This window comes from Trichoderma breve, chromosome 6 (assembly GCF_028502605.1).
Source record: "Trichoderma breve strain T069 chromosome 6, whole genome shotgun sequence".
In the NCBI taxonomy this organism is placed as follows: domain Eukaryota; kingdom Fungi; phylum Ascomycota; class Sordariomycetes; order Hypocreales; family Hypocreaceae; genus Trichoderma; species Trichoderma breve.
This window is the reverse complement of record NC_079237.1, coordinates 423,310-439,195: the sequence shown is the minus strand read 5'-3', so window position 1 is coordinate 439,195 and position 15,886 is coordinate 423,310. Positions and strand designations below refer to the sequence as shown.

General features: G+C 53.7%; 8 protein-coding genes across 8 annotated transcripts; 4 read left to right on the top strand and 4 right to left on the bottom strand.

Moving 5' to 3' along the window:
* Nucleotides 1-393: 393 nt before the first annotated feature.
* T069G_09047 (uncharacterized protein) lies at nt 394-1,542 on the bottom strand (the record flags this gene model as incomplete). Its single annotated transcript, XM_056176257.1, has 1 exon — nt 394-1,542. The coding sequence occupies one exon, from the start codon at nt 1,540-1,542 to the stop codon at nt 394-396; it is 1,149 nt and encodes a 382-aa protein (XP_056024735.1).
* A 680-nt stretch (nt 1,543-2,222) lies between these two features.
* T069G_09046 (MED7 protein domain-containing protein) lies at nt 2,223-3,051 on the top strand (the record flags this gene model as incomplete). The annotated part of the gene is made up of 2 exons (XM_056176256.1): nt 2,223-2,462; nt 2,536-3,051. The coding sequence occupies 2 exons, from the start codon at nt 2,223-2,225 to the stop codon at nt 3,049-3,051; spliced, it is 756 nt and encodes a 251-aa protein (XP_056024734.1).
* Nucleotides 3,052-3,850: 799 nt separating this feature from the next.
* T069G_09045 (SPOC domain-containing protein) lies at nt 3,851-6,669 on the bottom strand (the record flags this gene model as incomplete). Its single annotated transcript, XM_056176255.1, has 3 exons — nt 3,851-4,191; nt 4,255-5,908; nt 5,986-6,669. The coding sequence occupies 3 exons, from the start codon at nt 6,667-6,669 to the stop codon at nt 3,851-3,853; spliced, it is 2,679 nt and encodes an 892-aa protein (XP_056024733.1).
* A 1,514-nt stretch (nt 6,670-8,183) lies between these two features.
* On the top strand, nt 8,184-9,160 carry T069G_09044 (proteasome subunit domain-containing protein; the record flags this gene model as incomplete). Its single annotated transcript, XM_056176254.1, has 4 exons — nt 8,184-8,207; nt 8,284-8,468; nt 8,551-8,969; nt 9,033-9,160. 4 exons carry the CDS (start codon nt 8,184-8,186, stop codon nt 9,158-9,160), a joined length of 756 nt encoding a protein of 251 aa, XP_056024732.1.
* Nucleotides 9,161-9,505: 345 nt separating this feature from the next.
* On the bottom strand, nt 9,506-10,645 carry T069G_09043 (PAP2 superfamily domain-containing protein; the record flags this gene model as incomplete). Its single annotated transcript, XM_056176253.1, has 4 exons — nt 9,506-10,191; nt 10,275-10,368; nt 10,429-10,485; nt 10,574-10,645. 4 exons carry the CDS (start codon nt 10,643-10,645, stop codon nt 9,506-9,508), a joined length of 909 nt encoding a protein of 302 aa, XP_056024731.1.
* Nucleotides 10,646-11,157: 512 nt separating this feature from the next.
* T069G_09042 (phosphoenolpyruvate hydrolase-like domain-containing protein) lies at nt 11,158-12,070 on the bottom strand (the record flags this gene model as incomplete). Its single annotated transcript, XM_056176252.1, has 2 exons — nt 11,158-11,763; nt 11,837-12,070. The coding sequence occupies 2 exons, from the start codon at nt 12,068-12,070 to the stop codon at nt 11,158-11,160; spliced, it is 840 nt and encodes a 279-aa protein (XP_056024730.1).
* Nucleotides 12,071-12,495: 425 nt separating this feature from the next.
* Nucleotides 12,496-13,767, top strand: T069G_09041 (uncharacterized protein; the record flags this gene model as incomplete). Its single annotated transcript, XM_056176251.1, has 1 exon — nt 12,496-13,767. One exon carries the CDS (start codon nt 12,496-12,498, stop codon nt 13,765-13,767), a length of 1,272 nt encoding a protein of 423 aa, XP_056024729.1.
* A 420-nt stretch (nt 13,768-14,187) lies between these two features.
* On the top strand, nt 14,188-15,885 carry T069G_09040 (WW domain-containing protein; the record flags this gene model as incomplete). Its single annotated transcript, XM_056176250.1, has 1 exon — nt 14,188-15,885. The coding sequence occupies one exon, from the start codon at nt 14,188-14,190 to the stop codon at nt 15,883-15,885; it is 1,698 nt and encodes a 565-aa protein (XP_056024728.1).
* Between the last annotated feature and the right edge of the window lies 1 nt (nt 15,886).

Here is a 15,886-nt window from a genome sequence, read left to right as displayed (position 1 = left end):
GGACTAGGTGGCGTTTTTGAGTGCTTGTTCTTTCTTGACAAGTTTGGCTTCTTTATATATATATACCCGGTCGATTTGTTTGTCTCTTTATTTTTGGTCTGATCTGGCATCATCTCTCGACTATTTTTCAAGCAGCTATTGGAGTGGTAGTTTTGAAGACCTGGGTAGACCTAGGTACATAGCTGATATTGATTGCTTTTTTCTTGGCTATGAAAGTAATAGATGCTGGCATCTATTCAAAAGTGACATGTGCGCCGGATCCATGCATTAACGGTCTAGGTATATACGAAAAAAAGATGGCAAGCAGAAAAGAAGAGAATATTAACATGGCTTTATGCATTCATCCCATGCCAACGTTGTTCGTGGGCCCCCTCATTCTTCGCTTGCTCGTTTCTACCGCCCTGTTCGGAAGCGGAAGCCATCCCAGTCATCTTCTTCATCTTCATCGTCCTCGTCATCATCATCGGCGTCTGGCTTGGTAGCATCGCCAGTCGTGTGGACATTCTCTTTCCCTTCGTCTTGCGGATCAGAAACAGCTTTCACTGCCGTCTGGATATCATCAGCTTGGTCTTGAGTGAGAGTCTCGCTCCTCTTGCGCATCAACGCTTCGCGCTTCTCCTTTAAACGCTGGACACGCGCCTCGAGCTCCTGCATCTCTTCGAATTCATCCTCGAGGGCGCGGGTGGCTTCCTCGCGCTCATCCTCGATTTCGGCGTCGGCCTTGGACTTGCGGGACTCTGGGTTCTGGACGGCGTCTTCTTCAGTTTCTTTTGCTGCGGCGGCGGCTTCTTCGGCGGTCATGGCTGGGCGGGAGATTACGGCGTCGTCGTCGTAGTCTTGGGCGGCGGACGTGGCGGCGATGTCGGCTTCGAAGGCCGCCCATTCATCTTCGTCGACCTGCTGTGCAGGTTGTGCTGGCTGTTGCGACTGTGAGAGGCTGGCGGTTGAGGATTGGGGCTGGATGCTGATGCTCATGGATGAAGAGGATGCGGGAGTGGCGAGATTGCTGGCCTGGCGGGAGGGGAGAGAAGTTGCCAGCTTGGGCACTGCTGGCTGCGAGGGAGTCGATGATCGTGAGGCTATCTGGACTTGGACGCCTTGTGTTGGCATGAGGGGCTTCTTGTTGCGATTGGGGTCGTCTTCGGATGCTGTTGCGGGTCTGCTGCGTTTCCTCCGCGCTTCGTCTTCGTCGTCGAGGTCTGTGTCTTTTTCTTCTGGACCTAGTTGGTCGAGTTTCCGCTTTTGCGCTGCCAAGGCATCATGATCCTCGGCATCTTCTTCTTCTCCTGCTTCATGTTCATCCTCCTCTGGGTCCTCGTCTTCTACCTCGGCATTGGCATCGTCAACGATGCTCTGGTTTAGGGCAGACAGCCGCTTCTTGTGCTTGTCGCTCTGGAGATGGGCGTCCCAGTGGGATTCGGCTCGGATGTGATCGCGGCAGAGGGTGCAGAGAAGCTTTCCTGCGTCTGAATACAGGGCGTACGGGTGGTTGATGCGACGGGCTGCTCGTTGCTGGCGGAGAAGCGCTCGGACGTCGGCCATGGCTGGAATTTGGTGGTGTGATATATATAATATACGACAGTAGGTAGAATAGGGAGAAGTATTGGATGAGAAGAGCTGAGCTGAGCTTTTGTCGAACGGGATTCGAATAGGCCGTTGATGATTCTACTCGTACGTCCTAAAGGCTGTACATGCTTTAGAGGAGGACAATGGAGGCAATTGGCGAATTGAGTTGACGAATTGGTCGAGAATGAATGAATCAGACGATGGCGGCTCTTTTGCCTGATGGCTGTAATTGCAGGTCGATGGATGGAGCTCGTATAATAAAACTGACCTCCATGCTGCTATTAGCACCAGCTTAATTTTTCTGGGACAAGGTTCAGCTTCTTTCTCGACGTCACTCAATCCGCTGAAGCTCGCCGGAGCCGCTGTTTATCCGGCGCAGCTCCAGTAGGTACTTTCTGCGACCAGCTGCTGCTTCCCCAGAATCTGATTCTATCATTCATATCATATGATACACCATCACCAAATACTCTCGATATTCTTTCGCGTCTCTTGTTCCAGTTCAGTAGTATCGCTTCTTCTTTGATTTGTCCTTTTATGAAACTCCAATGAGCTGATACTCATCGACTCTTACACAACGCGCGGGGAGGGGTTACGTGCACTTCGAGCAAGACAAAGGACAAGGACGACAAAGGACGAGAAGAAGGAACTGAGCAACAATGGACGAGCAGCAGGAGCCGCACTCGCTGGCGTCGACGTTTCCAAACCCGCCGGATTTCTGGAAGGAATTCACACCAGAGAGAATCGCAGAGATTATAGAGCTGCGACGGGCTCAGGCCGCCGATGGCGAGGACGTGGACAGTGTGCAGATCCCGAATCTGCCTGAGCATCTGAGGGCTCTGCAGCCGCCGCCTGAACCGGCAGATGGACGGTGGCGAGTCTTTGGCGACCAGTACATGGTATGGCTTTATGAAACTGAGTCATGAGTGGTATCCCATGTCGTCTCTCTAACTCTGTGCTTTTCATCTCTAGCTCGACGACAAACTCCCGACTCTCGAGGAGCAGGGCATCGAAAACCTGCCCGCAACAGCCTCCTCCAGCGCCAAAGACGCCAAGCACTACGATCGCGCCTTTGAGCTCAAGCGCCTGACCAAATCTCTACTACTCAACTTCCTCGAGATGGTCGGCACCCTGGCGCGCAATGCCAGCGACGCCGAGGCCAAGATTGCCGACTTACGCACTATATTGATTAACATTCACCACATCCTCAACGAGTACCGCCCGCATCAGGCTCGCGAATCGGCCATTGAGATGATGCAGGACCATCTTGATCGTACACGCACCGAAACGGCCGCCATTCGCACGCAGGTCGACAAGGCGAGGAAAGTTCTTGAAGGCCTGGGTAGCTTGGACTTGTCGGCGATTCCAAAGGAACAAATTCCGGTGGAGGATCCGACGGCAACGTGGACGGACGAGGAGAATCTCTTAACTGAGAAGACGCTGAGAGAGGCCAAGGTGTGGGCTATGGCTGATGCGGTTATCGAATAGTGGAAGACGACGGAGGACATGTTGGAATACCACGAGATGAAGTGGGTGATTTCATGGCCGAGCCCGAAGCTGGGATGTAAATGCACGGCCAGATGCAGGCGGAGAGAGAGAGCCAGAGGCAGGATGAAAGGGATGTGGAAGCTGTTTCGATGGAGGAATATAATAATTACAACGGACGGAAAGACGAAAAGAAAACGGTTATGATGAGGTATGGCGTTGGTTTGCCGTTATTGCAGTGGGCATCGTTATTATTAATTCAGGATGCCAACATATCGTTGACGAATAATGATGGATTACGACATTGGGGGGGATTGAAAGAGTGTTGCTGAAATATCTTTTATTGACGGCATCAAGATTCATTGGTATATCACGGAGAAAGAGGAGAGAGGGGATAGACACAGAATTAGTACTATTCACCTAGATAAAACAAACAAATAACATTGAATACTATCAACACCAAAACTGTGTCAATTGCATAACAGTAGCCGTTTCTCACAGAATTCACTCACATACATACACCTTGAAATAGGACTATTCACCTAGATGAAACAAACAAATAACATTGAATACTATCAACACCAAAACTGTGCCAATCATATAATAGTAGCCGTTTCTCATGGAATTCACGCGCATACATACACATAGCCAAAAGATACGTAGAAACAGAAATAGGTATCATGCATTACATGGCAATATTCCCTAACTATATCTAGACTAGATAATAGGATCACATAATGATAAAAAGAAAAAAAAACTCATACAAACTCGTACAATTCATTTCTTCCCCCCCTTAAAACGCCTAAGCTTTTCTCACCGGCGGAGGCCCTCCTCCAACAACACCAGCCACCACCTGTGGTAACGGCGTCGCTGCTGCTGCTGCTGCTGCGCCCTGGCCGTTATCGTTTCCATTCCCATTCCCTCCGGTGCCTTCCTTCTCCAGCAGATCTGCCAAGTACTTCAAGTCGTCTCTGGCACGGACGTCTCGCTCAATGATGGTCTTAATCACCTCCCATTCTCGTCGGGTCATCTGATATGCCTGCGGGAGAATGAATTGTACCGTGGGCACGCTGATAAGGGGCCCTAGGACTTCTCTCGCGGTGATGACGCCGGCATCTTGCTGTGCTTGTTTCCTCTGGTCGTCTGGTCCCTGTGAGTGTTGTCCAGGGGGTGAAGCTTGAGACGGTTGTACTGGTGGAGCAGGACGGTTGAGGTGCGGCAGCTGGGGGATGGGAACCGGCGTGGCGGATTGTCCGTGGCCATTTGGAGGAGCATTGGGGAACGGAGAGGATGCAATTTGGGGCGTGGCGGGTGAAAAGGCCGGGCCAGAAGTCGAGTTGCTTCGCTGACTATATCCAGCTGGAGGAGGAGCAGAAGATTGAGTCGTAATCGGGCTCGGGCTTGCCGATGAGGCAGCGGCATTCGTCGCCTCGTTGTGCAGCATCTGCTTCAGCTGATCCGGCTCGTTGCGGTAGACAAAGACGGCCAGCAGCAGGGGCTCGGTCCGGGACTTGGGGATGTAGTTGTCCACCAGGTTCAGCATAAACTCGGGGTGGCCGTCCTCGCCGGCAGGGACAGGCACCAGGTACGTGTCCCTGACGTTACCGGCCACCTTATTGCCGACGACGCCATACCTGTTCTTGCTGACAAAGTAGTTGATGAGGTTGTTGAACTCTTGCTTTGCGTCTGGCGACGTGGGCGTGATGTTGACGACGATGATGTCGGTCAAATTGCTGTATCGCAGGCTGCAAAGGTACTCGATGGCGCTCTGCTGCGGGATCCGACCGGCCACGGTCATCTGTCGCGGGATCAGCTTGGTCCAGGGGCCAAACGAGGCAAAATTGGCGCCTCCAATGTGCTTGGCCGTGGCCTGGAAGTCGGCAATGGAGCTCATCGCCAGCGAGCCGCGCCAGATGACATCGGGATCCGTGGCCTCTTCCGTAGGCGAGTAAGGCGGTGATTCGGTCTCGTCCTGCAGCATCCGGTCGACGTCGGGGTCGAATCCGGGGCCGTGTGTGTTCAAGACCGGTGCAGAAGGCCGGCGACGATGAGCTGCAGTGGGAGATTTCACAGCGGAGAAGACCTTGCCAATATCGAAATTCGACTGGCTTGGGGACCGCTGGCTTAGACCAGCATCGCCCAACTCGTTTCCTCCTATCGACTCGCGCTTAACGTGTTGCTGTGGCTGCTGCTGCCTCTGCTCTTGCTCCTGCCTCTCCTCTCCTCCTGGACGAGGGCCTCCAGCGGATGGCATGGGCGCCTCACTGGTAACCAAGCCCTCGTCCTCGACGATTTCTTCACCCTTGTGCGTGCGCCTAACACGAGGGCCCGTCTCTGAGGTGTACAGGATGGACTGTTTCTCTGCTCTCGCCTTCATCTCGGCCGTCTGCCTCTGCAGCTCAGCCGAGGCAAGTTGCTCCGATGTCATGACGGCGAGCGTCATGGGCGAGTGCTCGTGCGCCCAAAGGCCCTGGAACAACTCGGGGTTGTTCTTGAGGTTGAACGACAGCGACTTTATCTGCTGGCTGTACTCCTTCTGGCCTTTGGAGAGCGGGTGTGTGTCGAAGACGGCGCGCTCAATCTGAAGCGCATACTTGTCGGCGAGGGATTCCGCAGTTTCATCTTCAGGTAGCTGGATGTGGTTGCTCTTGGCTAGAGACCCAATAACGTGAACCAACGACTTCTTCAGCGCCTTGGCAGGGCCGATTCGCGTGCCAGGGAGATCCTGGATGGATGCAGTCAAGTCCTCGGGTGGCACATACTTGACCAAGGGAGAGGCTGCAGCCGAGACGGAAGCGGACGCAGAAGCGGAAGCAGAGGCAACAGCTTCGTCCTCCGAAACGCGGCGCATCTTTGTTGTCTAGATGGAGAATTTGTGTTAGCATCAATCATCAATTGAGAACAAGTAGATATAGATTCATCAAGACAATAGCATACCTTTCCGTCTGCATCCTGCGAGTCCTCTCTCGCCTTTCGCTTGCCCTGCTTGAGCACGGATGTCACGTCCTTCTTCTCTCTCGACACGGCATCTGGAGTAGGCGATGCCTTTGCCTGGGCATCCTTTTCGAGCTCTTCTTTGAAATCGCTGCCTCGCTTCCCTCTCTTGCGCCCGCCGCGCTTCTTCTTTCTTTCGGCCTCCTCCTCGTGCGCCTTTCGCCGCTCCTCCCACAGCTTCTCGCCGCGGGCAATGGCGTCCAGCAGCTCCTTGTGGTTCTCCGGCTTGCACTCTTCGCACCAGTAGTTGTCGGGAATCTCGTCTTCGTACGAGCTCACGCCCACGCAGACATTGTGCTGCCACACGAAGCACGTCTCGCACGAGATCCAGGCCTCGCCCGAGTCTTCGTCCTGCTCGGTGGCACCGCAGACGCAGCGGATGACTTCCTCGGGGTCTTGCGACTGCTCCTTCTCCTTCTCCGCCTTCTTGTTCTTCTTGGTCTGTCGACGTTTCGGCGCGGCAGGCTCCAGCTCGTCAAAGGCCTTTGTGTGCTGGCCCTTGGTGGCTCTGACGGAGCGTCGAGGTTCGGCTTCTCCTGTAGCGACGGCTTCTGTTAGCAAAGTCTCTCGTCTTGTCTCGTCTCTCGACGGCGCATCTCTTGCGCAACCAGCCTCAATGAGTCGCATCTCTGCGCCCGTCTTGATCGATTGAGGGGAATCGCCGGCTCTTGTGGTTTGTTTTTTTAGCTTACCGGACATGGCAATGGAGCACGCGCAAAGGCGTCGCCGCAGATCCAACTAAATGCGATGCAAATTCTACTGTGGAAGCGAACGCGAGATGGAAGAAAAAATTCTTGCGGTTCGCTTCAGGCGGGCATTGGAGATTTACAAAACAGGCAAGGACAGCAACTAGTAGGTAGTCACAGACAGCTAAACAACAATTCCTCCCCTCGGCAAGAAAAAACCTGAAGAGAAAAGAAAAGAAAATAAGGCCTAAGTTCAGCGCGAGGTGCCAATCCAGCGACCAGCTCTTCTTGGGTAGCTATGAGATGGCGAGCGGCGTGTGAAGCTGCTACAGAGGCAGCGCGTGCCGATTTTAGCTTGTCAATGTCCAGGGAAAAAAAATATCGAGCTTGTGTTGGTGATGACGGCAGCTTGCGTGGGGTTCCGGGAGCCCCTTGGAGTGGATACAAATAGAAAGGACGAAGCGGGTGGCGCGCGTCTTTTTGCCTTTTGGCTGTGGCTTTGGCTTTGCCGGAAGCGTTTTTTGACAGCTGGTGGCAGATGGAGGCAGCTGGGGGGATGAAATGGGTTAGATGAAGGATGAATATCAAGAGTCGAGAGTTGAATATTGAGTGCTGAGTGTTGAGCAGCGCAACTCTTCCAGCCTCTAGACGATGCCTGGGCCTTGATAGAGAGTCGAGGTAACAGACAGCGTGTCAAGGGTTCAGCCTCCGATGACGGTGAGCTGGATGAGACACGATCAGATGAGCTGAGATGAGCTGGGATGAGTTGAAATGCTGAGTGTCGCAAAGCGGTGATGCAGCAGAGCAGAACAGCGTCTTGACAAGCTGCAGCAGGGGTAAAGAAGCGCGCAATAAGAAGCAGAAGAAGGAAGAATGCTAAAGAAGAAGAAAGCCTGAGCTGCAGCTGATGGTCCAGAAAAGCAGTGGCAATTGGAAGTTTGGAATCTTGGCGGCCAAAGTGAATGCCCAAGCAATGCAGTGGCTGATTCTCGACCATGATGGGATGACGGGGGGCTTAGTCATGAGGGGCAAACGAAATGCTGGTCATGAAGATTGCTGTACTGTAACGGCACAGCCTCGGTTAAACTGCCGTTGGGAATTCCCGTTGAAAATGTTGGATCATGTCTCAGCCTTGTCCAATTGCTGCCTCAGGCATTAATTTACTTGATCTCTGTCTGCTGACTCAGCCCGCTCAATGCTAGAGCTCCAGGGTATCTGCCACAGCTTCAGCAGCACCTACGCGGCGGTCGTGCCTGGAGCTCTACAAGTGACGCCGGCCTTGTTCCCCTCCATACTCCAAACCAACATCTCAATCTCTCTCCAATCCAGATCCTCTGTTCCGCCCCGGAGATTTGCCCTGCATCTGCATTTGCGCAAATCTAATCGAATCAATTTCTCTCCGGAAATTCAGTTCATCCATCCCTTGCACCGTCAAACAGAGATTGCCCCTCCACCATGTCCCGCCGTTACGATTCCCGAGTACGTCCAGCCTGAGCTCCAAGGGCGAGCACATCCGCCATCAGACTCGATACCCAGGCTAACCGCGTGCCCATAGACCACCATCTTCTCCCCCGAAGGCCGGCTGTACCAGGTCGAATATGCACTGGAAGCCATTTCCCACGCCGGTACCGCCATCGGCATCCTCGCCAAGGATGGAATTGTGCTGGCGGCCGAGCGAAAGGTGACTTCAAAGCTGTTGGAGCAGGACACCTCAGCAGAGAAGCTCTACGTGCTGAACGAGTATGCTACTTTCTTTTCGCCTGTTTTTGTGTATATGTACATGATGATCATCCCTGCTGACACCTTGCGCGCCTCGTTGCAGCAACATGATTTGCGCAGTAGCAGGCATGACCGCCGACGCCAACATCCTCATCAACTACGCCCGCCAGGCCGCCCAGCGATACCTCCTCACCTACAACGAAGACATCCCCTGCGAGCAGCTGGTGCGTAAGCTGTGCGATCTGAAGCAGGGCTACACACAGCACGGTGGTCTGCGGCCGTTTGGCGTCTCCTTCATCTACGCCGGCTGGGATCCCCGGAGACAATTCCAGCTATACCTCAGCAATCCCTCAGGAAACTACGGCGGATGGAAGGCCACCAGCGCGGGCGCCAACAATGCCAGTGCGCAGAGTCTGTTGAAGCAGGACTACAAGGAGGACTGCTCGCTTCAGGAGGCCTGCGGTGTGGCTGTCAAGGTTCTTAGCAAGACCATGGACTCTACCAAGCTGAGCAGTGAAAAGAGTGAGTTTTCGTTCTCTGTCGGTTTCATATATCATTGATCGGATAGCTAACATGCACCTATAGTCGAGTTTGCAACGGTGGGACAGACAGAGGATGGCAAAATCTACCACAGGCTGTGGAGCGCCGACGAGATCACGGCGCTGCTAAAGGAGCATGACTTGGCCAAGAGCGAGGACACGGAAGAGAAATAAACGAATAGAGCGGGTGAATGTTTTCAACAAGTAGACTGAGAATGGGCGCTTAATGACACAAAAAAGGACAATTGGCCCTTGTAACAATACGACATGTCCCAAGATGAGTTTGACTTGACTACAGGTATTCCTGTGATGTAAGCATGCCGCATTATCCAAAAAGTAACAAGAAGAGGAAGAAGAAAAGAAAAAAGAAATCCTATATACTTTTGATGGCCCCATTTCTCTTGGAGGGACACGACGGTAGTTGGCAGAGTTGCAGCTATTTACACAAAGACAAGCTCTTCCCGCTATGAGTACACTACATTGCGCAATATGAAATCTCAGCATTAGCCTCAAGCCGTCTCAGCTTCGTCGAGTTCCTAGTGGGAAGGCTAATTCACTACCTTGCTCTTCTTCGTCCCGCACGCGCTGCCACCCTTGCTGCTGAGCCTCGACGGCCGGGTGAGGATGAGGCTCGTCGCAGTTGGGGCTCGTCAGCTTGGGGAAATGCCGCCTGTAGCTCCAGTACGCGACCGTCATGCCGAGCGCCGACCCGACGCATACATCATAAACGTCGTGGCGGTAGTCTTCGCACCGCGAGATGGCGACCAGGGCGGCTCCGATGAGGGGAGAAAGACAGATGAGGGCGCGGCTGAGGTCGCGGCCGCCAGTATAATAATTGAAGATGTGGAGCTGGCCGGCGAGGAAGAGGCTGAGGAAACCGAGGCCGGCGAAGGAGAAGGACGAGTGGCCGGAGGGAAAGGATCGCCAGCCGTCCTGGAGGGTGTGGCCGTCGGGGGCGGTGCAGACGGCGATTGTGACGAGGATGTTTGGTTTGATGTCGGCGGAGGGCTGGCAGCGGGCGAGGAGGTCCGGGCGGGGGCGGCCGACGGCGTTTTTGACAATGTCTGTGATGAAGGAGGAGAGGACGATGGAGATGCCGAGGGAGAGATATGTGGCTTCGTGTTTGTGGGTGGAGGCGCGGGTGACGATGTTGTAGGCGATGAGGACGCCTAGAGGGATGAAGAGGGCGTAGAGGAAGTTGAGAGCTGTTTAGGGGGAAACGGAGAGAAAGAGATTCATCGTGTTAGAGAAGGGAGGATGAAGTTGGGGATGGGGAGAAGAGACGTACGGACGGTGACTCGCTCATGTTCGGCGTGGGGGTATGAGATGCGCAGGTCGTTGATGAAGAACATGCGGTGGAAGGGATTGACGAGGAGGATAATCTGGAATAATTGTTTAGTTTGATGAGGGAAAAAGACAGGTGATCGTGTTTGAGGACTCACCAAGATCCATCCTGCGAGAAGTATTGTGAAGCCGATGTAGTCCGGCGCATGAGTCGTCTATATGCGCCAAAACAGGAAGAAGAAGAACCAAGTCAGCCATACAGAGCAAAATAAGAAGAGTAAGACGAAGGAGGTCTCAACTCACTCTCCAGAACCTAGCCAGAGGCCCCATTGAAGCCGTCGAGTCGCCTGCGTTGGCGGTGCGCACAGAAGGCATATTGACGTTGCGCCTGGGAATGAGATGAGATGAGAGCGATGAGGGAATTCGTTATATTAGGAGTAGCTTGTCCATGAATGAGAAGCGCTGTGGAATAGATGTAGAATGAAGTTGAAAAGGGGTTGTTGTAGTGAGAGTGAGTGGGAGAGTTATGGGGGATGAGATTTGAAGATTGAGGCTGAGTTGCGATTTGGCGATGTTGCGTAAATTGCACGGTTTGTTGGGGCGGAAGTGCAGGGTAGGCGGGATGAGCGGCTTCGGTGAAGTGTCCGAGGGACGCGTAATTGGGATGGAGTCGATATTGATGTGCATGTAACTGTGCCCGGCTGTATGGATTTATTATAATTAAATGGAGAATAAGATTTCAAGAAGAACATGATTTGCATTTCATTTTATTATAGTTGAAGCAGATTATGTAGCTGGAGGATCTGTGGCCAATAACCCCACGTTTCGATGTATACGCCCTATGGCCACCAGATATACAAGCAAAGTATTACTCTGCCACCCGGAGCTCACAACTTGGGCTTCAGAGCCTTGAAGCTCTTTGTAATCTCTGTAATCGCCGTCTCGACCGGCAATCTCTCCATCGAGCTCGCTCCGTAAAACCCGTGAACTCCCTTTGTCCGGCCGAGAACATACTCGGCGTCCTTGGGCGCTGCAATCGGACCTCCGTGACACAACACAATGATATTCGGGTTAATCTCAACAGCCGCATCGCGAATCTCCTGAATCAGCTTCACGCACTCATCCAGCGTCTTACCCGTCGTAGCACCGATAGACCCGCTCGTCGTGAGGCCCATGTGCGCAACGAGGATATCAGCCCCGGCACGAGCCATCTTCCTGCTCTCCTCGACGTTGAACACGTACGGCGTGGTGAGCAAGTTGAGAGAATGAGCTTCCCGGATCATGTCGACCTCCAGATCGTACCCCATGCCCGTCTCTTCGAGATTGGCCCTGAACTGCCCGTCGATGAGGCCGACGGTGGGGAAGTTTTGGACACCGGCGAAGCCCAGGTCGCGGAGCTGCTTGAGAAACGTGGGCATGTTGCGGAAGGGATCTGTGCCGCAGACGCCGGCGATGACGGGCGTGTGCTTGACCACGGGGAGAACTTCATTGGCCTTTTCATTGTAAGCACATGCATGTATCTTATCACATGAAAGAAGAGCGAGGGTGTGAAGCATCCGTACATACCATTTCCACCACGATTCCGTTGGCGTCTCCGTAGGGCATCAGGCCGGACAGCGAGCCGCGGCCGGCCATGCGGAAGCGCCCGCTGTTGTAGATGATGATGAGGTCACCGCCGCCGGCCTCGATGAATTTGGCGGACAGGCCAATGCCGGCGCCGGCTCCGACGATGGACTTGCCGGCGGCGATTCGGGCCCTGAGGCCGGCGAGGATCTTGTCTCTGTCTGTGGGGGGAGCCATAGTCTAGATATGAAGATGAAGATGAGGGTGAATCAAACAGACAGCTGTGAATTGTCCGGCTCCAGCTTGAAAAGACCACCGCTTGTTGGATCCATGAATCCGTATCGTCATATCACAGCAGCCCTTGGCCGGAACTGGAACTCGGCGGGGACTAGCAGGGAATAGTAGTCGTGAGCTTGAGCTTGTTGATGTCAGATCAGGTCTCCACCAACCGAAACTCAAGTGACCGTCACTCATTGCCACTGTGCCTTTTATCGAGATTGTGAGCATCATGGGTTAGTTTATGGGATTGAGGAAGCACAAAACACCTCGGATCTGAGACATTGGACTTTGATCTTATAACATGCCGTAAAGCTCATGCATACCCCGCATCTTCTCTTGCTGCAAGTAAATCCATCTCACCATTCATTATTTCTACTATCAAAATGGCCTCGGTAGCAATCATCGGGAGCTGCGATACCAAGCTGCGGGAGCTTCTCTTTCTTCGCGATAGGGTGGAAGAAACCGCCAGAGTCAAAACAATTCTCATCGACGTCGGACGGGATCCGTGTACTCACGATGCCATTGTCATTTCCCAGGCCGAGCTTTTGTCCAAATATGGCAACGGCAAGGATACCAGTATATCAGATTTGACCAGAGGAGAATTCGTAACGCTCATGTCTGAGTGTGCCTCTCAAGCTGTGCGGAAACTATACCAGCAGGGCCTCATCGATGGCATTATTTCCGCCGGAGGTTCCAATGGCACGGCGCTCTCCGCTGCCGTCATGCGCGATGTGCTTCCTGTTGGATTCCCCAAGCTCATCGTTTCGACAATGGCGAGCGGCGATACCAGACCCGTTGTAGGCGAGACGGACATTATGCTGATGCATTCTGTTGTCGATGTTGCCGGCCTGAATCCCATTCTGCGAGACATTCTCAGCAATGCCGGGGCGTCGATTGCAAACGCTGCCCTCTCTTACGCTGCCAGGCGCGACAGAAAAACAAAAGATGCAGCGGAAGAGTCTACGAGTATGAAGAAGTGGCGGGTGGGCATCACAATGTTTGGTGTGACAACGCCGGGCGTTGATGCCATTCGCGCGCACCTCGAGTCAAACTACCCCGTCGAAACATATGTTTTCCACGCCGTCGGCACCGGAGGACGAGCAATGGAGCGGCTCATTCGCGAGGGCCAGCTCGACGCAGTCATTGATCTCACCACCACGGAGATTTGCGACCACTTGGTTGGCGGCGTGTTGTCGGCCGGAGAGGGGAGATTGGACGCTGCCGTTGAGACTGGTTTGCCGAATATTGTGTCTCTGGGGGCGCTCGACATGGTCAATTTTGGGCCGAGAAATACGATGCCAGAGAAGCACGAGGGGAGAGTCATATATGAGCACAATCCAACTATTACGCTGCTGAGGACTTCGCCGGATGAGTGTCGTGAGATTGGAGCGTTTATTGCTCGGAAGCTCAGCAAGACTAAGAGGCCGGATATGATTGAAGTATGGATTCCCAAGGGGGGAGTCAGTATGATTGCTGTTCCTGGAGGGCCGTTTGAAGATGAACAGGCAGATAAGGCGCTGTTTGAGGCGGTCAAGTCAGGATTGAGCGGGAGCGGGATCAAGATTGTTGAGGATGAGAGGCATGTGAATGATGAAGGATTTGCAAAGGACATCGCAGAGGCATTAGTTGCAAAGCTGGGACTGCAGAAGAGTTGATGACTCTATTTACTTTGAAAGAGCTAATATGACTTAAACACCAAATTCCACGGGAACATAGCATTGAAATCCGTCATATGTAGTCGTCTAATGTAGACTGCGGTGTTTGATGACGATTTCATGGAACAAGTTTTGGCGGTTTACTCAATTTGGTTGCATGAGAGCTCACTTACAAGGGCTGCCCCGCCTAACAATAGACGCCTGCAGTGCCCCCAGCGCGTCAAGCCCCCAGTAACTGAACGCGCTAGGGAGCTCTGGCTTCTGGAATAGCGCTAAAACGCGGAACTCGTCCCGACAGGCGCTGCTGCTGCATCTCCAGCTCCGGCATCAACTTTTTCTTCTTCTTCCTTTTCCAAATCCATATCCAACGACATCCACCACCACCTCTGCGCCTACAACATACTCAACAGCATCGCCAAGATGCTCAAATCAACTCACAAGCCAGCGCAATTGGCGCCCCTGCCGCCGGGCTGGACCGAACACAAGGCCCCGACTGGCCACTCGTACTACTACAATGCCGAAACCAAAGAATCCACGTATAAACGACCCGGCCAGCCGCCTCAGCCTGCACCAGAGCCATCCTACTCTCCATACGCTGCCGTACCCAATCTATCCGATCCCAATGTCGCAAATGCATACATGGCGCAGTTCAACCAACCGCCACCCCAGGCACAAAGGGGCGGCTTTGGCGGCCGAGGTGGTTTCGAGAACCGGCCGCGGCCTCAGCCCGTGGACAAGCCGAGGAGAAAAGAAGCTATTCCGGGCTGCGAGCCGTGGATTCTGGTGTATACAAAATACTCGCGGCGCTTCGTCTACAACCCGGTCAAGAATGCGAGCTACTGGCGCATACCCGAGAAGCTCATGCCCGCCATCTTGGAAATGGACAAGAAGCGAATACAGAACAAGTCTGCAGACGAGGAGAAGGGAGGCGAACCAGAGGATGGCGAACCCAAGGGAGAGGAGAGCAAGGCTGTTGAGGAGACACCTGCTCAGGGCCCAGACTTTGATAGCGATGAATACGAAGAGGTTGAGGTCGAGGTCACCGATGACGAGGGCCAGGGCGAAGACGGCGACGAGGACGAGAGTGAGCACCCATCGAAGCGACAGCGTACCGAGATTATGGACGAACAAGACCAGGGCCCCCTCGAGTTTACAGAAGCGGATATTGCGGCTCAACTGCAAGCCATGGGCGAAGATTATGGCCTTGAACCGGGAGACTACGACGACGGCAACATGGAGGACTGGCCCGAAGGCGCAGAGGGTGTGGAATTCTCAGAAGAGGACGCCAAATTCTTGTTTCAGGATATGCTGATCGACCTCAACGTCAATCCTTACAGCTCGTGGGAGAAGCTGCTAGAGGACGGCAAAATGGTCGAGGACCCGCGCTACACGGCGCTCAGCACAACAAAGGCGCGGAAAGAATGCTGGGACGAATGGACGCGGGCAAGGATTGCTGAGCTCAAGGAACAGAGGGCCAAGCAGGAGAAGAAGGACCCCAAGATTGCATTTATGGCGTTTTTGCAGGAAAAAGCTTCGCCGAAGCTGTACTGGCCCGAGTTTAAGAGAAAGTACAAAAAGGAGGATCCCATGAAGGACATGAAGCTGTCGGACAAGGATCGTGAGAAGGCGTACAGAGAACACATTAATCGGCTAAAGATGCCTCAGGCTACGCTCAAGTCGGATCTTACTGCTTTGCTTAGAGCGCAGCCGGTGCATCTACTTAACAACAAGTCGCTTGCAAACGGACTGCCTGCGCAAGTTCTGACGGATCTACGGTATATATCCCTCGAGCCCAAGATTCGCGATCCTTTGGTCGAGGCGTATGTACAGACTCTGCCACCGCCTCCTCAGGACCCTAGCTCTGCGGCGGAGGACGAGGAGCAGAAGAAAGCGCGTGAGGCGAAGGAGAGGCGTGAGAAGGCGTTGGAGGAGCGGAATCGGATGGTGGAGGAGCAGAGGAGGAGAAGGGAGAGGGACGTGGCGGCGAGCAAGGCGCGGTTGAGAGAGGAAGAGAGGGAACTGGAGTTTGCTATGAGGGTTGGCAAACGAGGGTTACAGAGCCAGTTGGCGAGCATGAGCGTGAAGCAGCAAGAGGGAGGCGAGGGGGAGCCATCATAGG